This window comes from Phaseolus vulgaris, chromosome 5 (assembly GCF_051622355.1).
Source record: "Phaseolus vulgaris cultivar YP4 chromosome 5, ASM5162235v1, whole genome shotgun sequence".
NCBI classification, from domain to species: domain Eukaryota; kingdom Viridiplantae; phylum Streptophyta; class Magnoliopsida; order Fabales; family Fabaceae; genus Phaseolus; species Phaseolus vulgaris.
Window position 1 is genome coordinate 1,982,684 of NC_143502.1, and position 16,640 is coordinate 1,999,323.

The following is a 16,640-nucleotide window of genomic DNA, read 5'->3' on the forward strand; positions in this document are numbered from 1 at the left end:
AAAAGATATGTGATAGTTTTATCCTCCCTCCCACATAAGGCACATAATGTATCCCCTAAAATTAATCCTCTTATGATGAGACTTTTCTTAGTTGATATCCTATTCAATAATGCTTTTTTTAAAAAAAAATATTGTGTAGATAGCAGTACCTTTAAACTCTACAACTCAAAATTGACCATGTGACATTGTGTCTTCAACTTATTGTAAGCAGATTTTACAATGTATTGTTGCACCACTGTGTCTCTCCATAACCATTTATCATCCATATCCATATACATAGAGTATTGTGTTAAACACGTCATGAAATCTGCTAACTAAGTCTTCTGCCACTTGAATTACTCTCCTTCACTTCAATGTTCATTCTCATCCAATGTCTGTCCACCTTCCAAATTGACTTATTGGTTTATCTTTAATGTGAGAATTCCCATAGACCCTTGGGAACCTGATACTTAGTGTGGTATCACCTACCCGTGTGTCCTCTCAGAGTTTAATCCTAGATCCACATCCAACTTTCTAGTATATGTTATGGTCAAACCAGCCACCTTCGTCCCTTACCCTACAGACTAGTCTTAAATCTTTCAGCCACCTAGATGTGTTAGTTGTTCTAGTATTCACATTTAAACATGTCCAAGGGTTATACTTTGATTTTAACACTTGCTTCCATAAACTTGTCTCATCAGAATCTCATCTCCACTTCCATTTGGCTAATAAGACTTTATTAAAGAGTTCTACATCTCTTCCCCTTTCGCGCCCCCAGCCCAAAGAAAGTTCCTATTTAAGCTCCTAATGATTTTATAAACATTGGTAAGGAATTTATAAAATGAGAAAAAATACAGTGGTAGAGCATATATCACAAATTTAATTAAGCATATACGTCCAACAAATGTTAAGTGTCTTCCTCTCTATTTTGACAACTTATTTTTTATTTTATTTACAACATGCTCCCAAAAACATGTGTTTAGCTAGTTCCCTCCAAAGGCGAACCTAAGTATTTGAATGATATTTCCATACTGTAGTGCAGGATGCCAGAGAAAAATTCAGTTACTCTATTATCAACCTCCAAAGCTTCTAATCTGCTATTGTGAAAGTTCATCCTAGGACTCACTCAATTCAAAACACCTAAGCATAGTTTGATGGCCATAATATTTTGGATACTTCTTTCGTTCAGAAAGAATGTGTTATTAGCAAATTGAACCAATTTGATCTTAATATTATTATGAACACTATTTTCAAACCCGTGTGCAATATTTTTTAGTAACAATCTTGTTTACCATCGGAATAGACCTTGTACCACAATTAAAAGCATGAAAGGACCAATTGGATCCCTTACCTTAGTTCTGTTTAGATGATAATTATTTTAAAGTCATGAATAATTTCTATTTGATTGATAGTGTGAAAAAAATTAAGCTAACAGTACATGAAAATTAAACATTCTATAAGATATAAATAATATTATTACTACTAAAATCAAGTAAGTTGTTTTAATATTAGAAAACAAAAAGTGTATGCACTGTAAGTTAAAAACTAAACCATAATAATCTAAGTGTAGATTTTACACTTTAGCTTTATGCATGATCATGTCAAAAAGTATTTCTGTATAAATTTAAAGAAAAAACTATTCAAATTGATTTGCAGCTGTCACTGGTTTTCAATAGTTTCTTTATCAATTGTTTGCTCCACTGATATTTTCAACTGTGAATTGATTGGTTCACCAATTTTTCATCAACCAGTTATTTTAATCTTCGTTTGTTCCCCACACAACAAAAGTATTTGTTTTGATTTTTATATAGCACGAGTACATGCCTTCCATAGGTAAAAAGTAAGTGGAAAAACCAACTCAGTTTTTCTATAAACTATAAATACACTTATAGAAATTTGATGGTATTGGATGAAATTTTCCACAACATTAAAAAAAAGAAAAAATAATAATTTTTCTTAAGTTGAAGCCAATAGTATAGACTAATTTTAGATTATGAATAAACTTATATTTTTTAAATCTTTACAAGAAACATTTTCAAGCATTAATTTTATTTTTTTATTACTGATAGAAAAAAAAATATTAAATTTATCCAATGCAATGCTTTTTTTAATCGAAAAAAAGATGTGAAATATGAGGAATCTTTAGAAGTTCAGTCATTTTAATACTACTATGTTTAATATAGTGTATAAGTAACAAAAGAATATTCTTTTTTAATTGTATATGCTTTGAAGTATAAGATGAAACTTATTTTAGTGTGCATAAACTTGATTAGTATTATATGATCACTATGTTTGCTTGAAATAATTTAATGAAGTAATGGGTAGCATCGTGTGCCTCCCACACGAAAGTTAATTAAAGATTAATATTTAATAATCGAGGGCACGCAGCTTCCACATGAAAAAGTGAAAATGCCAACTTAGATATTATTGTGTGATTACTTTTAGTATGATTGTGATATCATTAGGACCAAAGTGATATAAGTGACATAAGCATATGCTTTAACGTTTTACCTTTTTATTCAATAACTTCTATATATGAATAAAAGGATTTGCTTTTGTAAGAATATTAAACTAGTGTAGAATTGTATCTTTCTTTCCATTTAAAAAATAAGATGGGATAGGGATCTTTTTGAAAAAAATCTGGAAGATAAAGATTCTCCCGTAAGAATAAACTACAGTTTGGAGGATACTGAATAAAAGTATAGCAATAAAGGATAATCTACTAAGACGATGAGTCTTACTGGTAGATAGCTTGTGTGGATTGTGTGATGAGGAAGAGAGGATAATTTTTCATTTATTCTTTAAGTGTAAGATTGCATGGAGAGTTTGGAGTTTGTGTTTGTCCTAGTTGGGATGCTTGTCAATGAATGACTTTGATGCTAAAGTACATTTCTTGATGTTTGGACCAACAAATGATAAAGGATCATTATCCAGAATCTTGGGATGAGTGGGGATTGCAATTGTAGGTGAAATTTGGAAACATCGGAATATGTGTCTTTAAAAATGGGAGAGTAGACCATATAGAGGTTTTTGCGATGACATAAAGAAAGTTTGGCTTGGATTACTAGTAAAGAAAAAGATGCAGAGTTCTCTTATTCTGACCGATGTTTGGAACCCATGGTATGTATGAAATCTGTTAAATAATTTTGTTTTCTTTACTTTGGTATGTAATGTTAAACCTTTGTTTTTGGAAGGAAGAAGTTGTGTGTTTTATAGATTGGGTGTAGGCAGTTTGAATATTTGAATGGAGTAAAGGGATTTTTGCTATAGGAGCATATGTTTCTTACATTAGATTAATATGACTCTTTGGAGGAGTATTTGTGTTGAGCAAATATTTTGTATTTTTTTGATTTTGTTATTTTTGTGGTTTGTTAAGGTGTTGTGCTTTTTGTATATGAGATTTAAAAAAAAAGGTCTTATATTGTTGGAGGTTAATGTTAGGTGAGTTGTTTATATTTGTATGTAGTTGGGAGTTTGTTGTGATGATATACCCTGGTTGTTGTCATGGGCGGACCTCTTTGGTTGTTTTTTGGAGTAAGGATTTGTTGGGAGTTTGGGATAGACTGTGGAATGAGATCCTATATTATTTTTTCTGTATAAGGTTGGGTCACCCCTTAAGTGATTCATATTTATTTATTACTTCTTGCTAATAATTTTTTTTTTGTAAAAATAGATGATACTCATATAAACACTTCTTATATTAATCTTCGTGTGTTTGGATCTAGGGGTGCACTGTTTATGCGTACATACGGATGTGAGGGTGCACCCCCTGTTTGTATTAGCTTATGCACAAGGGTGAGGGGGCGTGGAAAGAGAAAGAGAAGAGGAAGCCACGTAGGATATGTGATTTTACTTAGGTGTCATCTCAATATATGCATCCGTAAATTGATCACTCACTCCCAACCACTGTCATGCATAACTACAAACCTCCTTTATTCATGCATGGAGAGATTCCTTATTTTTCAAAGAATCTCATTGACTGAGTGTCTATTGAATACATTGACTACTAGATTAATATAAAAAATACATCAATACATACACTCCTTCACGCTCAAGTTAGACTTTTTCATAGTACCTAATCGATTATATCTGGAAAAACACATAGGACTTAATCAATTATATCATAAAAAGCAGTTGATAATAAATTAAGCATACAACATAATCGATTACCCTATATTTTTAGGAGGATAATTAATTATGTGGTGTGTGTTACAACAAACCTAATCGATTATATTGTTAAGATATTATACATAATCGATCAAGTTTGTTTTTTAAGAGACGGTATAGTCGATTAGGCTCCTAAAAACAGTGGATAAAAGGTTATGTTTTTTTTAAGGCAAAACATAATCAGTTATGTTATTCTTTTTTCAGATTTTCAAGTTTTTTGTTTTTTATGAATTTTTTCTTTGATTTTTCAGGTATTTTTGTTTGTGTTTTTTTGTGTGTTTTAATTTAATATTGTATTTGTATTTATTTTAGAAATATTAAAAAATATCTTTTATTAATCAAAATTAATAACATACATTATTTAAAATTACAGGCTATTACTTTTAGTAAATTCAGTAATCCAGATTTTGATTTATTAATGACTATGGAAAATTCATTTAAATATTTAAATTATAAAAATAGAAATAATAGAATTCAATTAATATATTATAATAATTCAGATCTTGATTTATTAATGACAATAGATAATTTATTCAGATCTTGATTTATTAATGACAATAGATAATTTATTTAAATATTTAAATTCTAAAATTAGAAATAATAGAATTCAATTGATATATCACACTAATCCAGATTTTAATTTATTAATGAAAATAGATAATTTATTTAAATATTTAAATTCTAAAATTAGAAATAATAGAATTCAATTGATATATCACACTAATCCAGATTTTAATTTATTAATGAAAATAGATAATTCATTTAAATATTTAAATTTTAAAACTAGAAATAATAGAATTCAATTAATATATTATAATAATTCAGATTTTTTAATTTATTAATGATAATAGATAATTTATTTAAATATTTAAATTCTAAAAATGGAAATAATAGAATTTAATTGATATATTACAGTAATCCAGATTTTAATTTATTAATGAGAATAGAGAATTCATTTAAATATTTAAATTCTAAAAATAGAAATAATAGAATCCAATTAATATATTATAGCAATCTAGATTTTTATTTATTAATGGGAATACTGACACTATTTAAATATTTAAATTTTAAAAATAGAAATAATAATATAACTATTTTATTTTTGTAATTGTTATTTTTGTTTTACTAAGTATCCATTTTAATATTAAAAACTTAAAATAATTATATCATTTTTTGTATATTACATTATTGATATAAGATATTTTAAAAATATATTAATTTTTCATAATAGTAATAATGAAAATTATCATTAATATTAATATTTTTATATAAATAAATATATATTTAATATATATAACATAATATAATAAAAATTAAATAATCATAAATAATATTAAAATAATCTAAATACACTAATTTAACTGGCAAATTAAATTAACAAAATGAATAATGATATAATTATATTTAAATATTTAATTTATTTCTTTATTTAAATTTTACATTATTTTTTTATTTAAATTGCAATTTTACATTATTTTAATTAACTAAAATATGTACAAAATTATTTAATATTTCATTTTTCTATATTTTTATACATAAGGGTAAATTTGTAATCTTACAATTTACACTATTAAAAATAAATTAAAATACACTTATAGTCATCACATCACACTTCAACAATTTTTTCTTACATTTTGAGTCTAACATACCTTAATTCAAACACACTCAACTTTTTTTACACTTTCACTCCCTTACACCATCAACTTTCCATTCTCCAATCTAAACAAAGCAACTTCACTTAATCTAAACAAAGCAACTTCACTTAAATTATAAAATTATAGTAAAAAAATATTGTAAATATATATTGAACTTAGTATGAGGATCTAGATTACTATAATATATTAATTGAATTCTATTATTTCTACTTTTAGAATTTAAATATTTAAATGAATTCTATATTCTTCTAATTAATAAATAAAAAATCTAGATTACCGTAATATTTCAATTGAATTCTATCATTTCTATTTTTATAATTTAAATAATTTAAATATTGTTGGAAGTGAGTGATCAATTTACAAATGCATATATTGAGAAGGCACCTAAGTAAAATCATATATCCTACGTGGTTTTATTTTTCTCTTTGTTGATGTTTCTTCGCAATAGTGCAAAGTAAAGAAAATAAGGTATCTTTGTCTTTCCGTGTCCCCTCACCCTTGGGAATTAGCTGATACAAACAAGAGAACCCTCGCATTCGTCTGCGTGAACAGTGCACCCCCTAGATCCAAACACACGCAAAGAAACTTAATTCAGCAAACAAGAAAACTTCTTAAATTTCACATTTTAGTATCAAATTGCCTCCACACCTCAATGAATATCAGGGTTTGCTTGGATAAACTTTTTCTCTAAAAACCCATAATAGAAAAAGTAAAATAATTATTTCCATAAACTAAATTAGTGTATATTCAAATTACAAAAAGTTATATAAAGTAAGTTATACTGGTTAGAGATTTCACATCCACTAGAGACAAAAATATTTTATAATATATAAGTGGGCATAAATCTCATCTTATAATTTGATTTTGTAAGGTTGAGTTAAGCTTAAAGTTTAGCTATTTAAAGTCTATCATAGTAAGAATTTGCTGTTATCAGACCATTCAAGGTCTTTGCGTGAGAATCTTAGAGATCGATAACAACATTTCATAGTATATAAATGGATCTTAACCTATTTTTTTTTATAAAAAAGACAAACATTCCCGCACGTACATGAAAAGTAAAAAATGATGATATGCATGTTGAAACCTGAAAAAATTAGGTCAGATTGTGGAAGTAGATTTAAATTTTTTGGAAGATTGGGATATTGGAGGTTAATGGGATTCCCACGTAGCCCACAATGCTACTCTCTTTGATGCCCAATGAACAAAGAATGAAAAGCACCACAATTTGTAGCATAAAGTAGAACAATATTATATACTTCACTTCACACCTTGCTTATCAATCTATCATAGTGGACATCATCAACCATTTTCCCTTCTCATTCTCTTTGCTTCATACCACAATTTCTTAATTACAAAGCCAACACCTGTAAATTGTTGTTGCCACATGTCACACTTCACACTTTTATTCACTATTTTATTTCTTTTTTTTTATGTCCTTTTAAATGTATAATTTTGAAGGCCTTTCTCAAAATTAACAAGTTGCCATAAACAATATATAATATTACACGCTTAAGTCTCTCATGTGTCAAAATCTACATTTTTCTATGTGTTTTGGAAAATAGTGGGGCAAAGGGTACTTATAAAAAGGGGGGTGGTGTAGGTTGGGTTTGTCATGTAAGAAGTTTGTGATAGTGTTTTGAGTGAAGAAGCATTGAGAGAGTTGGTGAAAGCTTCAAGAATAAGCCTTGCTTGAGGAGTCTTAAGGTGTTGCTTTCACTCTTGGCTTGGATATGCATTTCTCATTTACATGCAATTCATTTCATTTCTCACCTTTCTTCAATTTGAATTTGCATATTGATTCTCTAGTTTTAATCTAGTTTTAATCAACTCTTATGTTCTTTTTTTTATACCCTAAATCTTATATATATACATATCACACTCGAAATATTATCGAGTCAATCATTGTATTTGAAATATTTATTTAATTAATTTTTATTTTCATATTTATGTGTTAAGTTCTTCATTTTTGTATTGATAAAGTCGAACGAATCACAGTTCTTATTAATTTTTTAGAGTGAAAATAGTAAGATGTGTAAATATTAAATACGATAAAGATTCATGTTTTTTTTATCTTTCCACATCATTGATTTTTCATTCTTTGTTTTTTTAAAATGGAGAAATTCTTTATCAAACCACACCACTACTAGGAAAACAATGCGTATTAAAAAAACCTACCATGATTCTTTGGTTTTGTTGCATACAAAAGCTTAAAATTATTGTAATGAATTCAACATCACCCCACACCAAATGGCTAAATTAGTCACACCTCTAACCTAAAGTTTATCAACTTCATGCAACTTGCATGCCACCTACCTTCCATGCCCTCTAATTGGTCACTTGAAAACTCACTTTTTTTTTTCTTATACTTTTTTCATACACATGAGCTCATTTTTAATTCTTTAACATTCTAAAGGGGAATGTAAAAGTATAAATTATTATACCTACCAATTCACCATACACACTAAAGCACATGTTACTTATCACAACCAACAATAACAAAATATCTAAGTTTTTATTCTAAGTTAAAAAAAAAAAAAAAAAAACCTAACACATATTTGAAGATATTTAAGAAATTTAAGCAAAAGCATATTAATATTGAGTTTGATAAAAAAAAATGAATAATTAATCCACATTTCATATAATTTATAAAATAATGTATTTTAATGTGAAATTGGGTTAATTATATAAATGGAAAATTTGGGTGTTCATTGGTCTTGTACGGATTAGGTTGGGGGACCCACCAATATGTAAAATCTTAAACCTTGTTCCATTTCTTTGGGCCAATGTACGGTTTTCCTCTCTCAAACAACACATCATATTCAACTATGCTTCTTCTTTCTATCATTTAATAATAGTTTTAAATATAGTGTTTATTGTTCATGATCCATTTTAATTTTTTTGTATATAAAATATTCTTCTCTTCTAGACATTACTATCACATCTTAAAATTCACCATTCACATACTATTATTATCATAATTACTACTATTTATTTATTAATTTAAAAATATATACATATTATTTTCATTATTTAAGTGAATTTTCTAAACTAAAACCAAAACTTGCAAGAGTTATATAACTTTTTATGCTACTAACTAACTAACTAGAAAAAAATGTATGATTCAACAATTTCAAACGTTTCATTCTAAAATTATGGCAAAACTATCCATGAAAAACACATGAACTTGGTTAAAAATAAAGATTTTTGTTCTTATTTTTTTGTGTTTAACCAAGAAGAATTTTGGCATTATATGAATAGCTAAAGAAGTGGTATTAATTGGAGATAGTGGAGAAATAGTGGCCAACAAGGTAAGGGATTAGTACTATACTTTAGTCTATCATGCGTGCACACACAAAACTATGTGTAAGGCTAATTACTTATATAGGGTCATTATCCTAGCCACTAATTAATCTTCTACCTACTAATTAATTTAAGATCAATTTCATCTTATCTAAGTGTTATATAGGGTTGTAGTGTTTCTAATATTTTCATTTATTTTATTTTTTATTTTACTTACTAATTATTTGGATGAATTTTGATAAATTGAAATAGAAAGAAGAAGCACATGATAAAAGTGTATAAATTTAATTTTACTCATCTTTTATATATTCTAATTGAGATTTATGTATGTATATGAAGTAGAGAGTGAGGGATAATTTTTTTTTATCACATGTGATGTTATTTTTTTATATTCAAATAATGAAAGTCTCATAACATAACTAAATGTACACTAAATTACACATTATTGGCAGTATTAAAACAACATAAAAGCTAGTTATTTATTTAATTAGAATTTTCAATCTCACACTATATGGTAATATTAAACCTTGGGTTTAAGAAGTTCTGAATTTAATTTAAAAATTATTGAATGGTGTTTAAACTTAATCCAATGCTATCTATATTTTATGTATGATTAAAAATCTAAAACTAAAATTTCATAAATATTTAATTAGTAAGCAGTTGAGTTTATATATATATATATATATATATATATATATATATATATATAATTCCAGTTAAATAACACAAAGAATGAACATAAGCTTTTAATATGATAAAAGGCAATTATTGGATGCAAAATTACAAAATATTTTTATTACATTTTGAATTGTCATAATCTTCAAAGTTATTAAAATATTTTATAAATAGAGATAGTTGTCATCTTGAAAAACATCTACTTTTTTACTCAACATATATATTACAATTTAAACTATATCTGTCATTTTCTTGAGGATCTGATGCCACTGCATCTTCTTTTCCTTTTTAATTTATGCATGTATTTCATCATCATTATTATTATTATTATTATTCTTATTATTATTATTATTATTATTATTATTTAAAAACACAACTTTATGTAGATTCTAATTCATCCCAACTTCAAATCACTAAAGTGTGTAAGTTTTCTTTTTATTTTACTTGAAAATATGCATTAAAATGGATTTAGATTCGTTGCTTAATGAATTTTGCTTGCTTCATTCATTTTTGGTAAATAAAACAAAACTATCAAAAAAGGAAGCAATGATGATCTGTTCATATCTGTGGAGTGTGAAACTTTTAAATGATTACTGGATTTTTTTTTTTACGAATATGGACTCCAATAGGTACAAAATTAACTTTCATGATTTATTTACATCTTATTTAATTAATTTGTATTTGGTTGATTTTTCAAATTTAACTTTAGAAGATATTAAAATTGAGTTTGGAATTAAATAATTTTATTATTATTTTGTAAGAAATTAACTGTAAAGTTATTATTCATATATCCTTAAAACTCTATGTTTTGTTTATTACATGAAGTAGCATTTTAAAAGTAAAGAAAGTTTGGTTCAACAAGCAAATATAACCTTTTTTATGGTAAAACTCCTATAATTTCATTCATAAAAAAAATTATTTTTTCTAAAATATAAATAAATTTTTATGTTAATTTTCTTAAAATACTCTAACTTTAATTAATTTCTTATATTTGGTGCATCATTATTATATGTAATTTTTTCTTTCTGAAATTAATAGCAAGGGTTTTTTAAGAAAAATATTGGAGCATAGCTAATATGTGTGGAATCTTTTTCTAATGAATCATCCATGTATATTCTCATGTATAAACAAAATAACCCTTTTTTAAATATAAGCAAAATTTTAATTATTTTATTTCATTTAATAATACTTTATATTAAAATACCATTTAATAAAACGTATGAGCTTTGGTGGTATAATTATTATCTCTAATTTTTGTTTGAAAAGGATATTTTTGGGAAGATATTAAAAAATTGATAAAATTTAATATAGTTGATGATGATTTTCTGTTATTTTTTTTTTATAAATGAAATATGAGAGGTAATATCATGTTAGAAGACTTCAAAGTTTAGTTTTAAGATCAATAATGGATATCAAAAAAGTATATGCATTATGGTGTAAGATTCCAACATTTGTGTCTTATTATTTCTAAGTGCTTTGCCTTTTATTGTATAAAAAAAGAAACTGACATGTTCTGCCTTGAATTCATACATCATATGTAACTAAACAAGTAATAAAATAAAATAAAACACATTCAAAAGACATTATTAAAACTCATCTGAGGAAGGTTGAAACTATAATAGTGATGATACTTTTGTCAGTAACTTTTTTCAGCATTCCATGATCTCTGCAACACTTAAATTGGCATTGTTTATCTGGTTTTTGCATATATTTCTGCAATGTTACCATAAATAGGAACATTTTTCCTATAGTGATCTTTAGAAAAGGAGCACAGTATATAGTTTATGTGAGGGAGAAGCTTGAGTTTCCTGCATGGAGATCAATATAAAACATGTTTTTCTTTCTTCTTTGATGATTCAAAACAGTGAACGAAACCTGAAATTGAAAACTTGGCAGATTGTTGAGATTTAAGGGGAAATATCATGGACGAAAATGGTAGCTCAAGTAATGAACCCAAGAACAAGAGAAACCTGCCTGTCTCAGTTTTCTTCAAAGATGCAAGGTACCCTTATGTTTTATGAAGTCATGACCCTTGTGTTTATGGAGGAATGTGACTGCAAAATACTGATAGTTGCTTCAATAAATGTGAATATGTAGACATGTTTTCAAGATGGACTCCATTGGCAAGGAGATACTTGGGATTGCATTCCCATCTGCACTGGCTGTTGCTGCTGATCCTATTGCTTCTCTCATAGACACAGCATTCATTGGCCACTTGGGTACATTTCCTTGTCATCATGTCATGTTTGAACAAAAGACACACACATGTAAATTGCATTAATCAGGTTTTGTGCTTTGGCTTGGCAACTTTTTACCACACACTAGTTGCAACTTGCAAGTTCTAGTCTTTCTCTTTTGCTCAAATATTTGATATTGAATTACTTCTAAATTTTCTTTTGTTTTTTTTTCTTTTTTAATTGGCGTTTTGAATCTTTAATATGATTATACTCGTTTTAGCTTAAAATTAGACTGTGTTTTTAGACTTTAAACGGTTTAGAACAATTTGGTTGATTTTAGAGTAGTTTGGTCGGTTTTGTGTTTAATGGTTGTTTTGATATGTTGTATAAAAGGTTGGATCACTCTGAAGTGATCCAAATTTATTTATTCATTATTGTTGGAAAAAAAAACTTGCAAATTGTTGTTACAGTCATAATGGGATGGCTTTATATATCATTTGGTCCCTATACCTTTAGCTTTAGTCCCTATAAATGTGTTTTTGGGGTGTCCTCAAATTTAAAGAAACCACAGTAATTGCAAAGACAAGTTATACCAAGAACAGTGTATAGGGTCTAAAACTTGAAGTTCTTTGTTTCTCATACATGAATTTGATTCCTACTGAAAGAGTGTCACTTATAAATAAGTTGTGGTTAAGAAAATTTGTAATGCTCCTACTTTTTACACTAACTTTTCATTATTCATGTGTTTTAGGACCCGTAGAGCTTGCTGCAGCAGGAGTGGCCATAGCTTTGTTCAACCAAGCTTCAAGAATTACCATCTTCCCTTTGGTTAGCATCACAACTTCCTTTGTGGCTGAGGAAAATACCATCGAAAGAATCAATAGAGAAAAGAATTTGACTGAAAACATTAAGGCCAAGTCCAAGGAAGTAAGGCCTGAAGATCATCCGATTCAAGATATAGAGAAAGGAGCATCCAAGGAACACAATGAAACTCCAACAGAATCTTCATCTTCAAGAAGTGCCACAAGTGAGCTCGTGGCAAAAGGTTGTGCTCCTGAGAATGTGGAAATGGATGGTACTTTCTGCTCCTTTCTGGTTTTCTCTTCTTATTTTTTTTTATTATAGCATAATGTATTATACATTGTCTTTATCTTTATTAGTAAAAATAAATAAATAAATATGAACCACTTCATATTTAATCCAACCCTTATGTATATTTGGAAAAGCTCACAATAGTTCTAACGAAAAACAACATCTTCTCGCAAATAGCAAAAAAACACATTTACCCAACGCAAAACAATTCACTTGTTTTTAATTGAAAACATGTAAGCCAAAAAATCAGTACACTAATCTGAAAAGGAAAAATAAGTTGAATAAACTTTAAAAGTAAACTAAGACCATACCTTCAATCAATCCATGATGTATAATGTATAAACACAAACTAATGAGTAGGAAATTCATCATGATAAAAGATAATGCATAAATATGAAATAGTGGATATTGAGTAGAGAGAAAAGAATGCACATTGAAAGTTTGTGCTCTTCCATTTTAGTTTAATAATAACTAATGTCCTTATCAGATTGCAATACAAGTACAAGCAAATCTACCTCTGCTAGTAGTGGTAACAAGAGTATGTCAAAAGCTGGAAGGAAGAAGCAACACGTTGCTTCTGCATCAACGGCACTACTTTTTGGCACAATCCTTGGTCTCCTTCAAGCAGTAACCCTTATATTTGCAGCCAAACCTCTATTAGCTGCAATGGGTCTGAAACCTGTATGTAATCATGAGTTATATGCTACAAATCTTGATTTTCTGGAGGGCATTTTTTTAATCTTTGACTAAAGTGTGGGGCTATTTCTCTTTGTGTAGGATTCTCCTATGCTAAATCCAGCTGTTAAATACTTGAGATTGAGATCTTTAGGTGCCCCTGCAGTGCTTCTCTCCTTGGCCATGCAAGGAATCTTTCGAGGATTCAAGGACACTACAACTCCTTTATATGTTATTGGTAGGTTCAAATGATCCATTGTCTTGAAATGAAGCCAATAATAATAGAGACAAAGTGAAAACATCAAAAGTTCAAAATGCATGAAGTTAAGCATGCAAGTCAAATATATGCACCAGGAAAAATAGAACAAACTCCAATTAAAGGCTTAATGGGAGATATTTTGTCAAAATTTGTCAATTTTCATTGACTTGATTCATCTCTGTGTGTGGTCTTATAATTAGTTTCGGGGTATGCATTGAATGTGGCTTTGGATCCAATTCTTATCTTCTACTGCAAAATGGGCATCAAAGGTGCTGCCATTTCACATGTTCTCTCTCAGTAAGTCTTACTCTGTTTTATCCTAGTTGTGTTCAAGCATTTCATTTGTCAAAAACATGAACTTACAAAATGGTGACCCTTTGTGATTAGGTATGTGATGGCAGTGGCCCTCTTGTTGATATTAACTAGAAAAGTGGATCTGGTACCTCCAAGTATTAAGGACTTGCAGATTTTCAGGTTTCTTAAAAATGGTATGTGGTGGAGGGCATTGAACACAACATGCTGGTTTTGATTTCTATACCATAACTGAAATCTCACTCTCCTCTATTAGACTGAAATTTCAGTTTAATTAGTGATCAAACTCATGTTAAAGTTTACTTTCAATTTCAATAGGAGGTCTTTTGTTGGCAAGAGTTGTAGCTGTGACATTCTGCCAAACTTTGGCAGCCTCATTGGCAGCAAGGTTTGGCCCAATTCCTATGGCTGCTTTCCAAACCTGCTTGCAGGTGTGGCTCACATCTTCTCTTCTTGCTGATGGTTTAGCTGTTGCTGTACAGGTACATAAACATTTTTCTTCCTACTATTGGTTTGTAAAATGTAATCATATTACATGTAAGAGCTTGTTTGGTTTAAAGATTATTGTTTTAAGTGTTGATATGTTGACAATCATGCACTAGACTACAACTGAAAAAAGAAACAATTTTTTTACTGAAGTGGAGTTTTGAAATTATATTAACCAGATCACAGTCGCAATCTAGTGTCTTTGTCTTTAGTTGTCAAAATAACATTATGTGACTCTCCTCTACTAGAAACAAATAAATAATACAGTTGGAATAGTTTGCATGAGATCATGAGCTTAAATCTTACTATATTCACGTTATTATACATAGAGGACAAAGAAACAAGTATAAGTTGTTGAAATAGTTAAAATGAAATGAGTATTACTAATCACTTTCACCATCTCACAGGCAATTCTAGCTTGTTCCTTTGCTGAGAAAAATTATGGAAAGGTGATTGCTACTGCAACACGAACACTACAGATGGGTTTTGTTTTAGGAGTTGGACTCTCTTTTGCAGTTGGAGTTGGCTTATACTTTGGAGCTGGACTCTTCTCCAAAAATGAGCTTGTTGTGCACTTAATCAGAATAGGCCTCCCGGTACAAACATATATTTCTGCATCTCTTTCACTACAAAGAATTTGATGAGTGTTTTCTGTGTGATTTTCATCTGATGAATTTCATTTTACTACCAGTTTGTTGCTGCAACACAACCAATCAATTCATTAGCCTTTGTCTTTGATGGTGTGAACTATGGTGCTTCTGATTTTGCATATTCTGCATACTCCTTGGCAAGTTCACCTACCATGATTTGTTTTCAAATTTGTTGTAATGTGTCATTAATATCCAAATTTATTTAACTAGTTCTTATGCTCTTAATCTCTTCAGGTTACTGTGTCATTAGCAAGTGTTGCTGCACTGTTCCTTCTCTCTAAGAGCAAAGGTTTTGTTGGACTATGGATTGCACTAACCATCTACATGAGTCTTCGCATGTTTGTTGGTATATGGAGGTAAACATTCCTTGTTTTAGACCATGTTTTTACCACCTTCTACATAAAATTAAGCTCATATTACTTGAAAAAAATGAAGTTTTGAATGCAAATGATGAATTTTTTAATGCAAATGCAGGATGGGAACAGGAACAGGACCATGGCGTTTTCTGAGAAGACAATGAATGTGTTGATGGTGCAATCTAACAAAAGAAATTGGGAAGAAAACATGTTGTTTTTCTATCAGTTTTCACCGTTTAGGATCAGTTTTCTTCAAGACATCTTTTGTTCTCTACTATGCTCATAGTCTTATTCTATATTGGATAACCCATTTACAAGTGTTTAAAACTATGGTTTTTTTTCCTTTTTATTTTTGACCTATGGTCTTTTATAATGTATTCTTCCTACTGTTAGTATGTAATACATAAGAGACAAATAAATCACTTTTCTACAACATTTATTCTTTCTTCCATTACTGCAAATTTCCAATCATATGGAACAATACTGTGTAAACATTTTCTAGTTTGTGTGTTTTGGTGAGAGTGCAAGAATAATACATTTACTCAATAAAACTTTGTATTAAAAAAAAATAAGTTTACAACTCATATAAAGATGAGTGAAAAGGAGAAAAAATAAATTAATTAACAACTTAACATCAAATAATTAAGCATAACTAGCTAAATCTTACTCAAGTATAAGGGTTGAAACATCTTTGAAATATTTCATTTTATTTACTAATAAAAAAAACTCACTCAAGTTGGAAAACAAAAAGATATTAACTTAAATATATTTTGTGTTACTGTATTATAACATGAAATTGATTTTCATTTCTGATCCAAACTTTAGACCATCGAATCACTTGTAATATATAAATGATT

At 28.4% G+C, this 16,640-nt stretch overlaps 1 protein-coding gene across 2 annotated transcripts; it reads left to right on the forward strand.

The window, feature by feature from the left end:
• Window positions 1–7,084: 7,084 nt before the first annotated feature.
• Window positions 7,085–16,216, forward strand: FRD3 (MATE efflux family protein). Of its 2 annotated transcripts, none has more exons than XM_068642928.2 (13): window positions 7,085–7,505; window positions 11,673–11,778; window positions 11,874–11,995; window positions 12,705–13,028; window positions 13,533–13,726; window positions 13,823–13,958; window positions 14,180–14,276; window positions 14,367–14,467; window positions 14,610–14,773; window positions 15,185–15,373; window positions 15,469–15,564; window positions 15,662–15,783; window positions 15,902–16,216. In XM_068642928.2, exons 2-13 carry the CDS (start codon window positions 11,699–11,701, stop codon window positions 15,945–15,947), a joined length of 1,671 nt encoding a protein of 556 aa, XP_068499029.2. In that variant the 5' UTR covers window positions 7,085–7,505; window positions 11,673–11,698; the 3' UTR covers window positions 15,948–16,216. The 2 variants fall into 2 exon arrangements, with proteins under 2 accessions (XP_068499029.2, XP_068499030.2); XM_068642929.2 differs by having other exon boundaries at window positions 7,324–7,505; window positions 11,642–11,778.
• The last annotated feature ends 424 nt before the right edge of the window (window positions 16,217–16,640 follow it).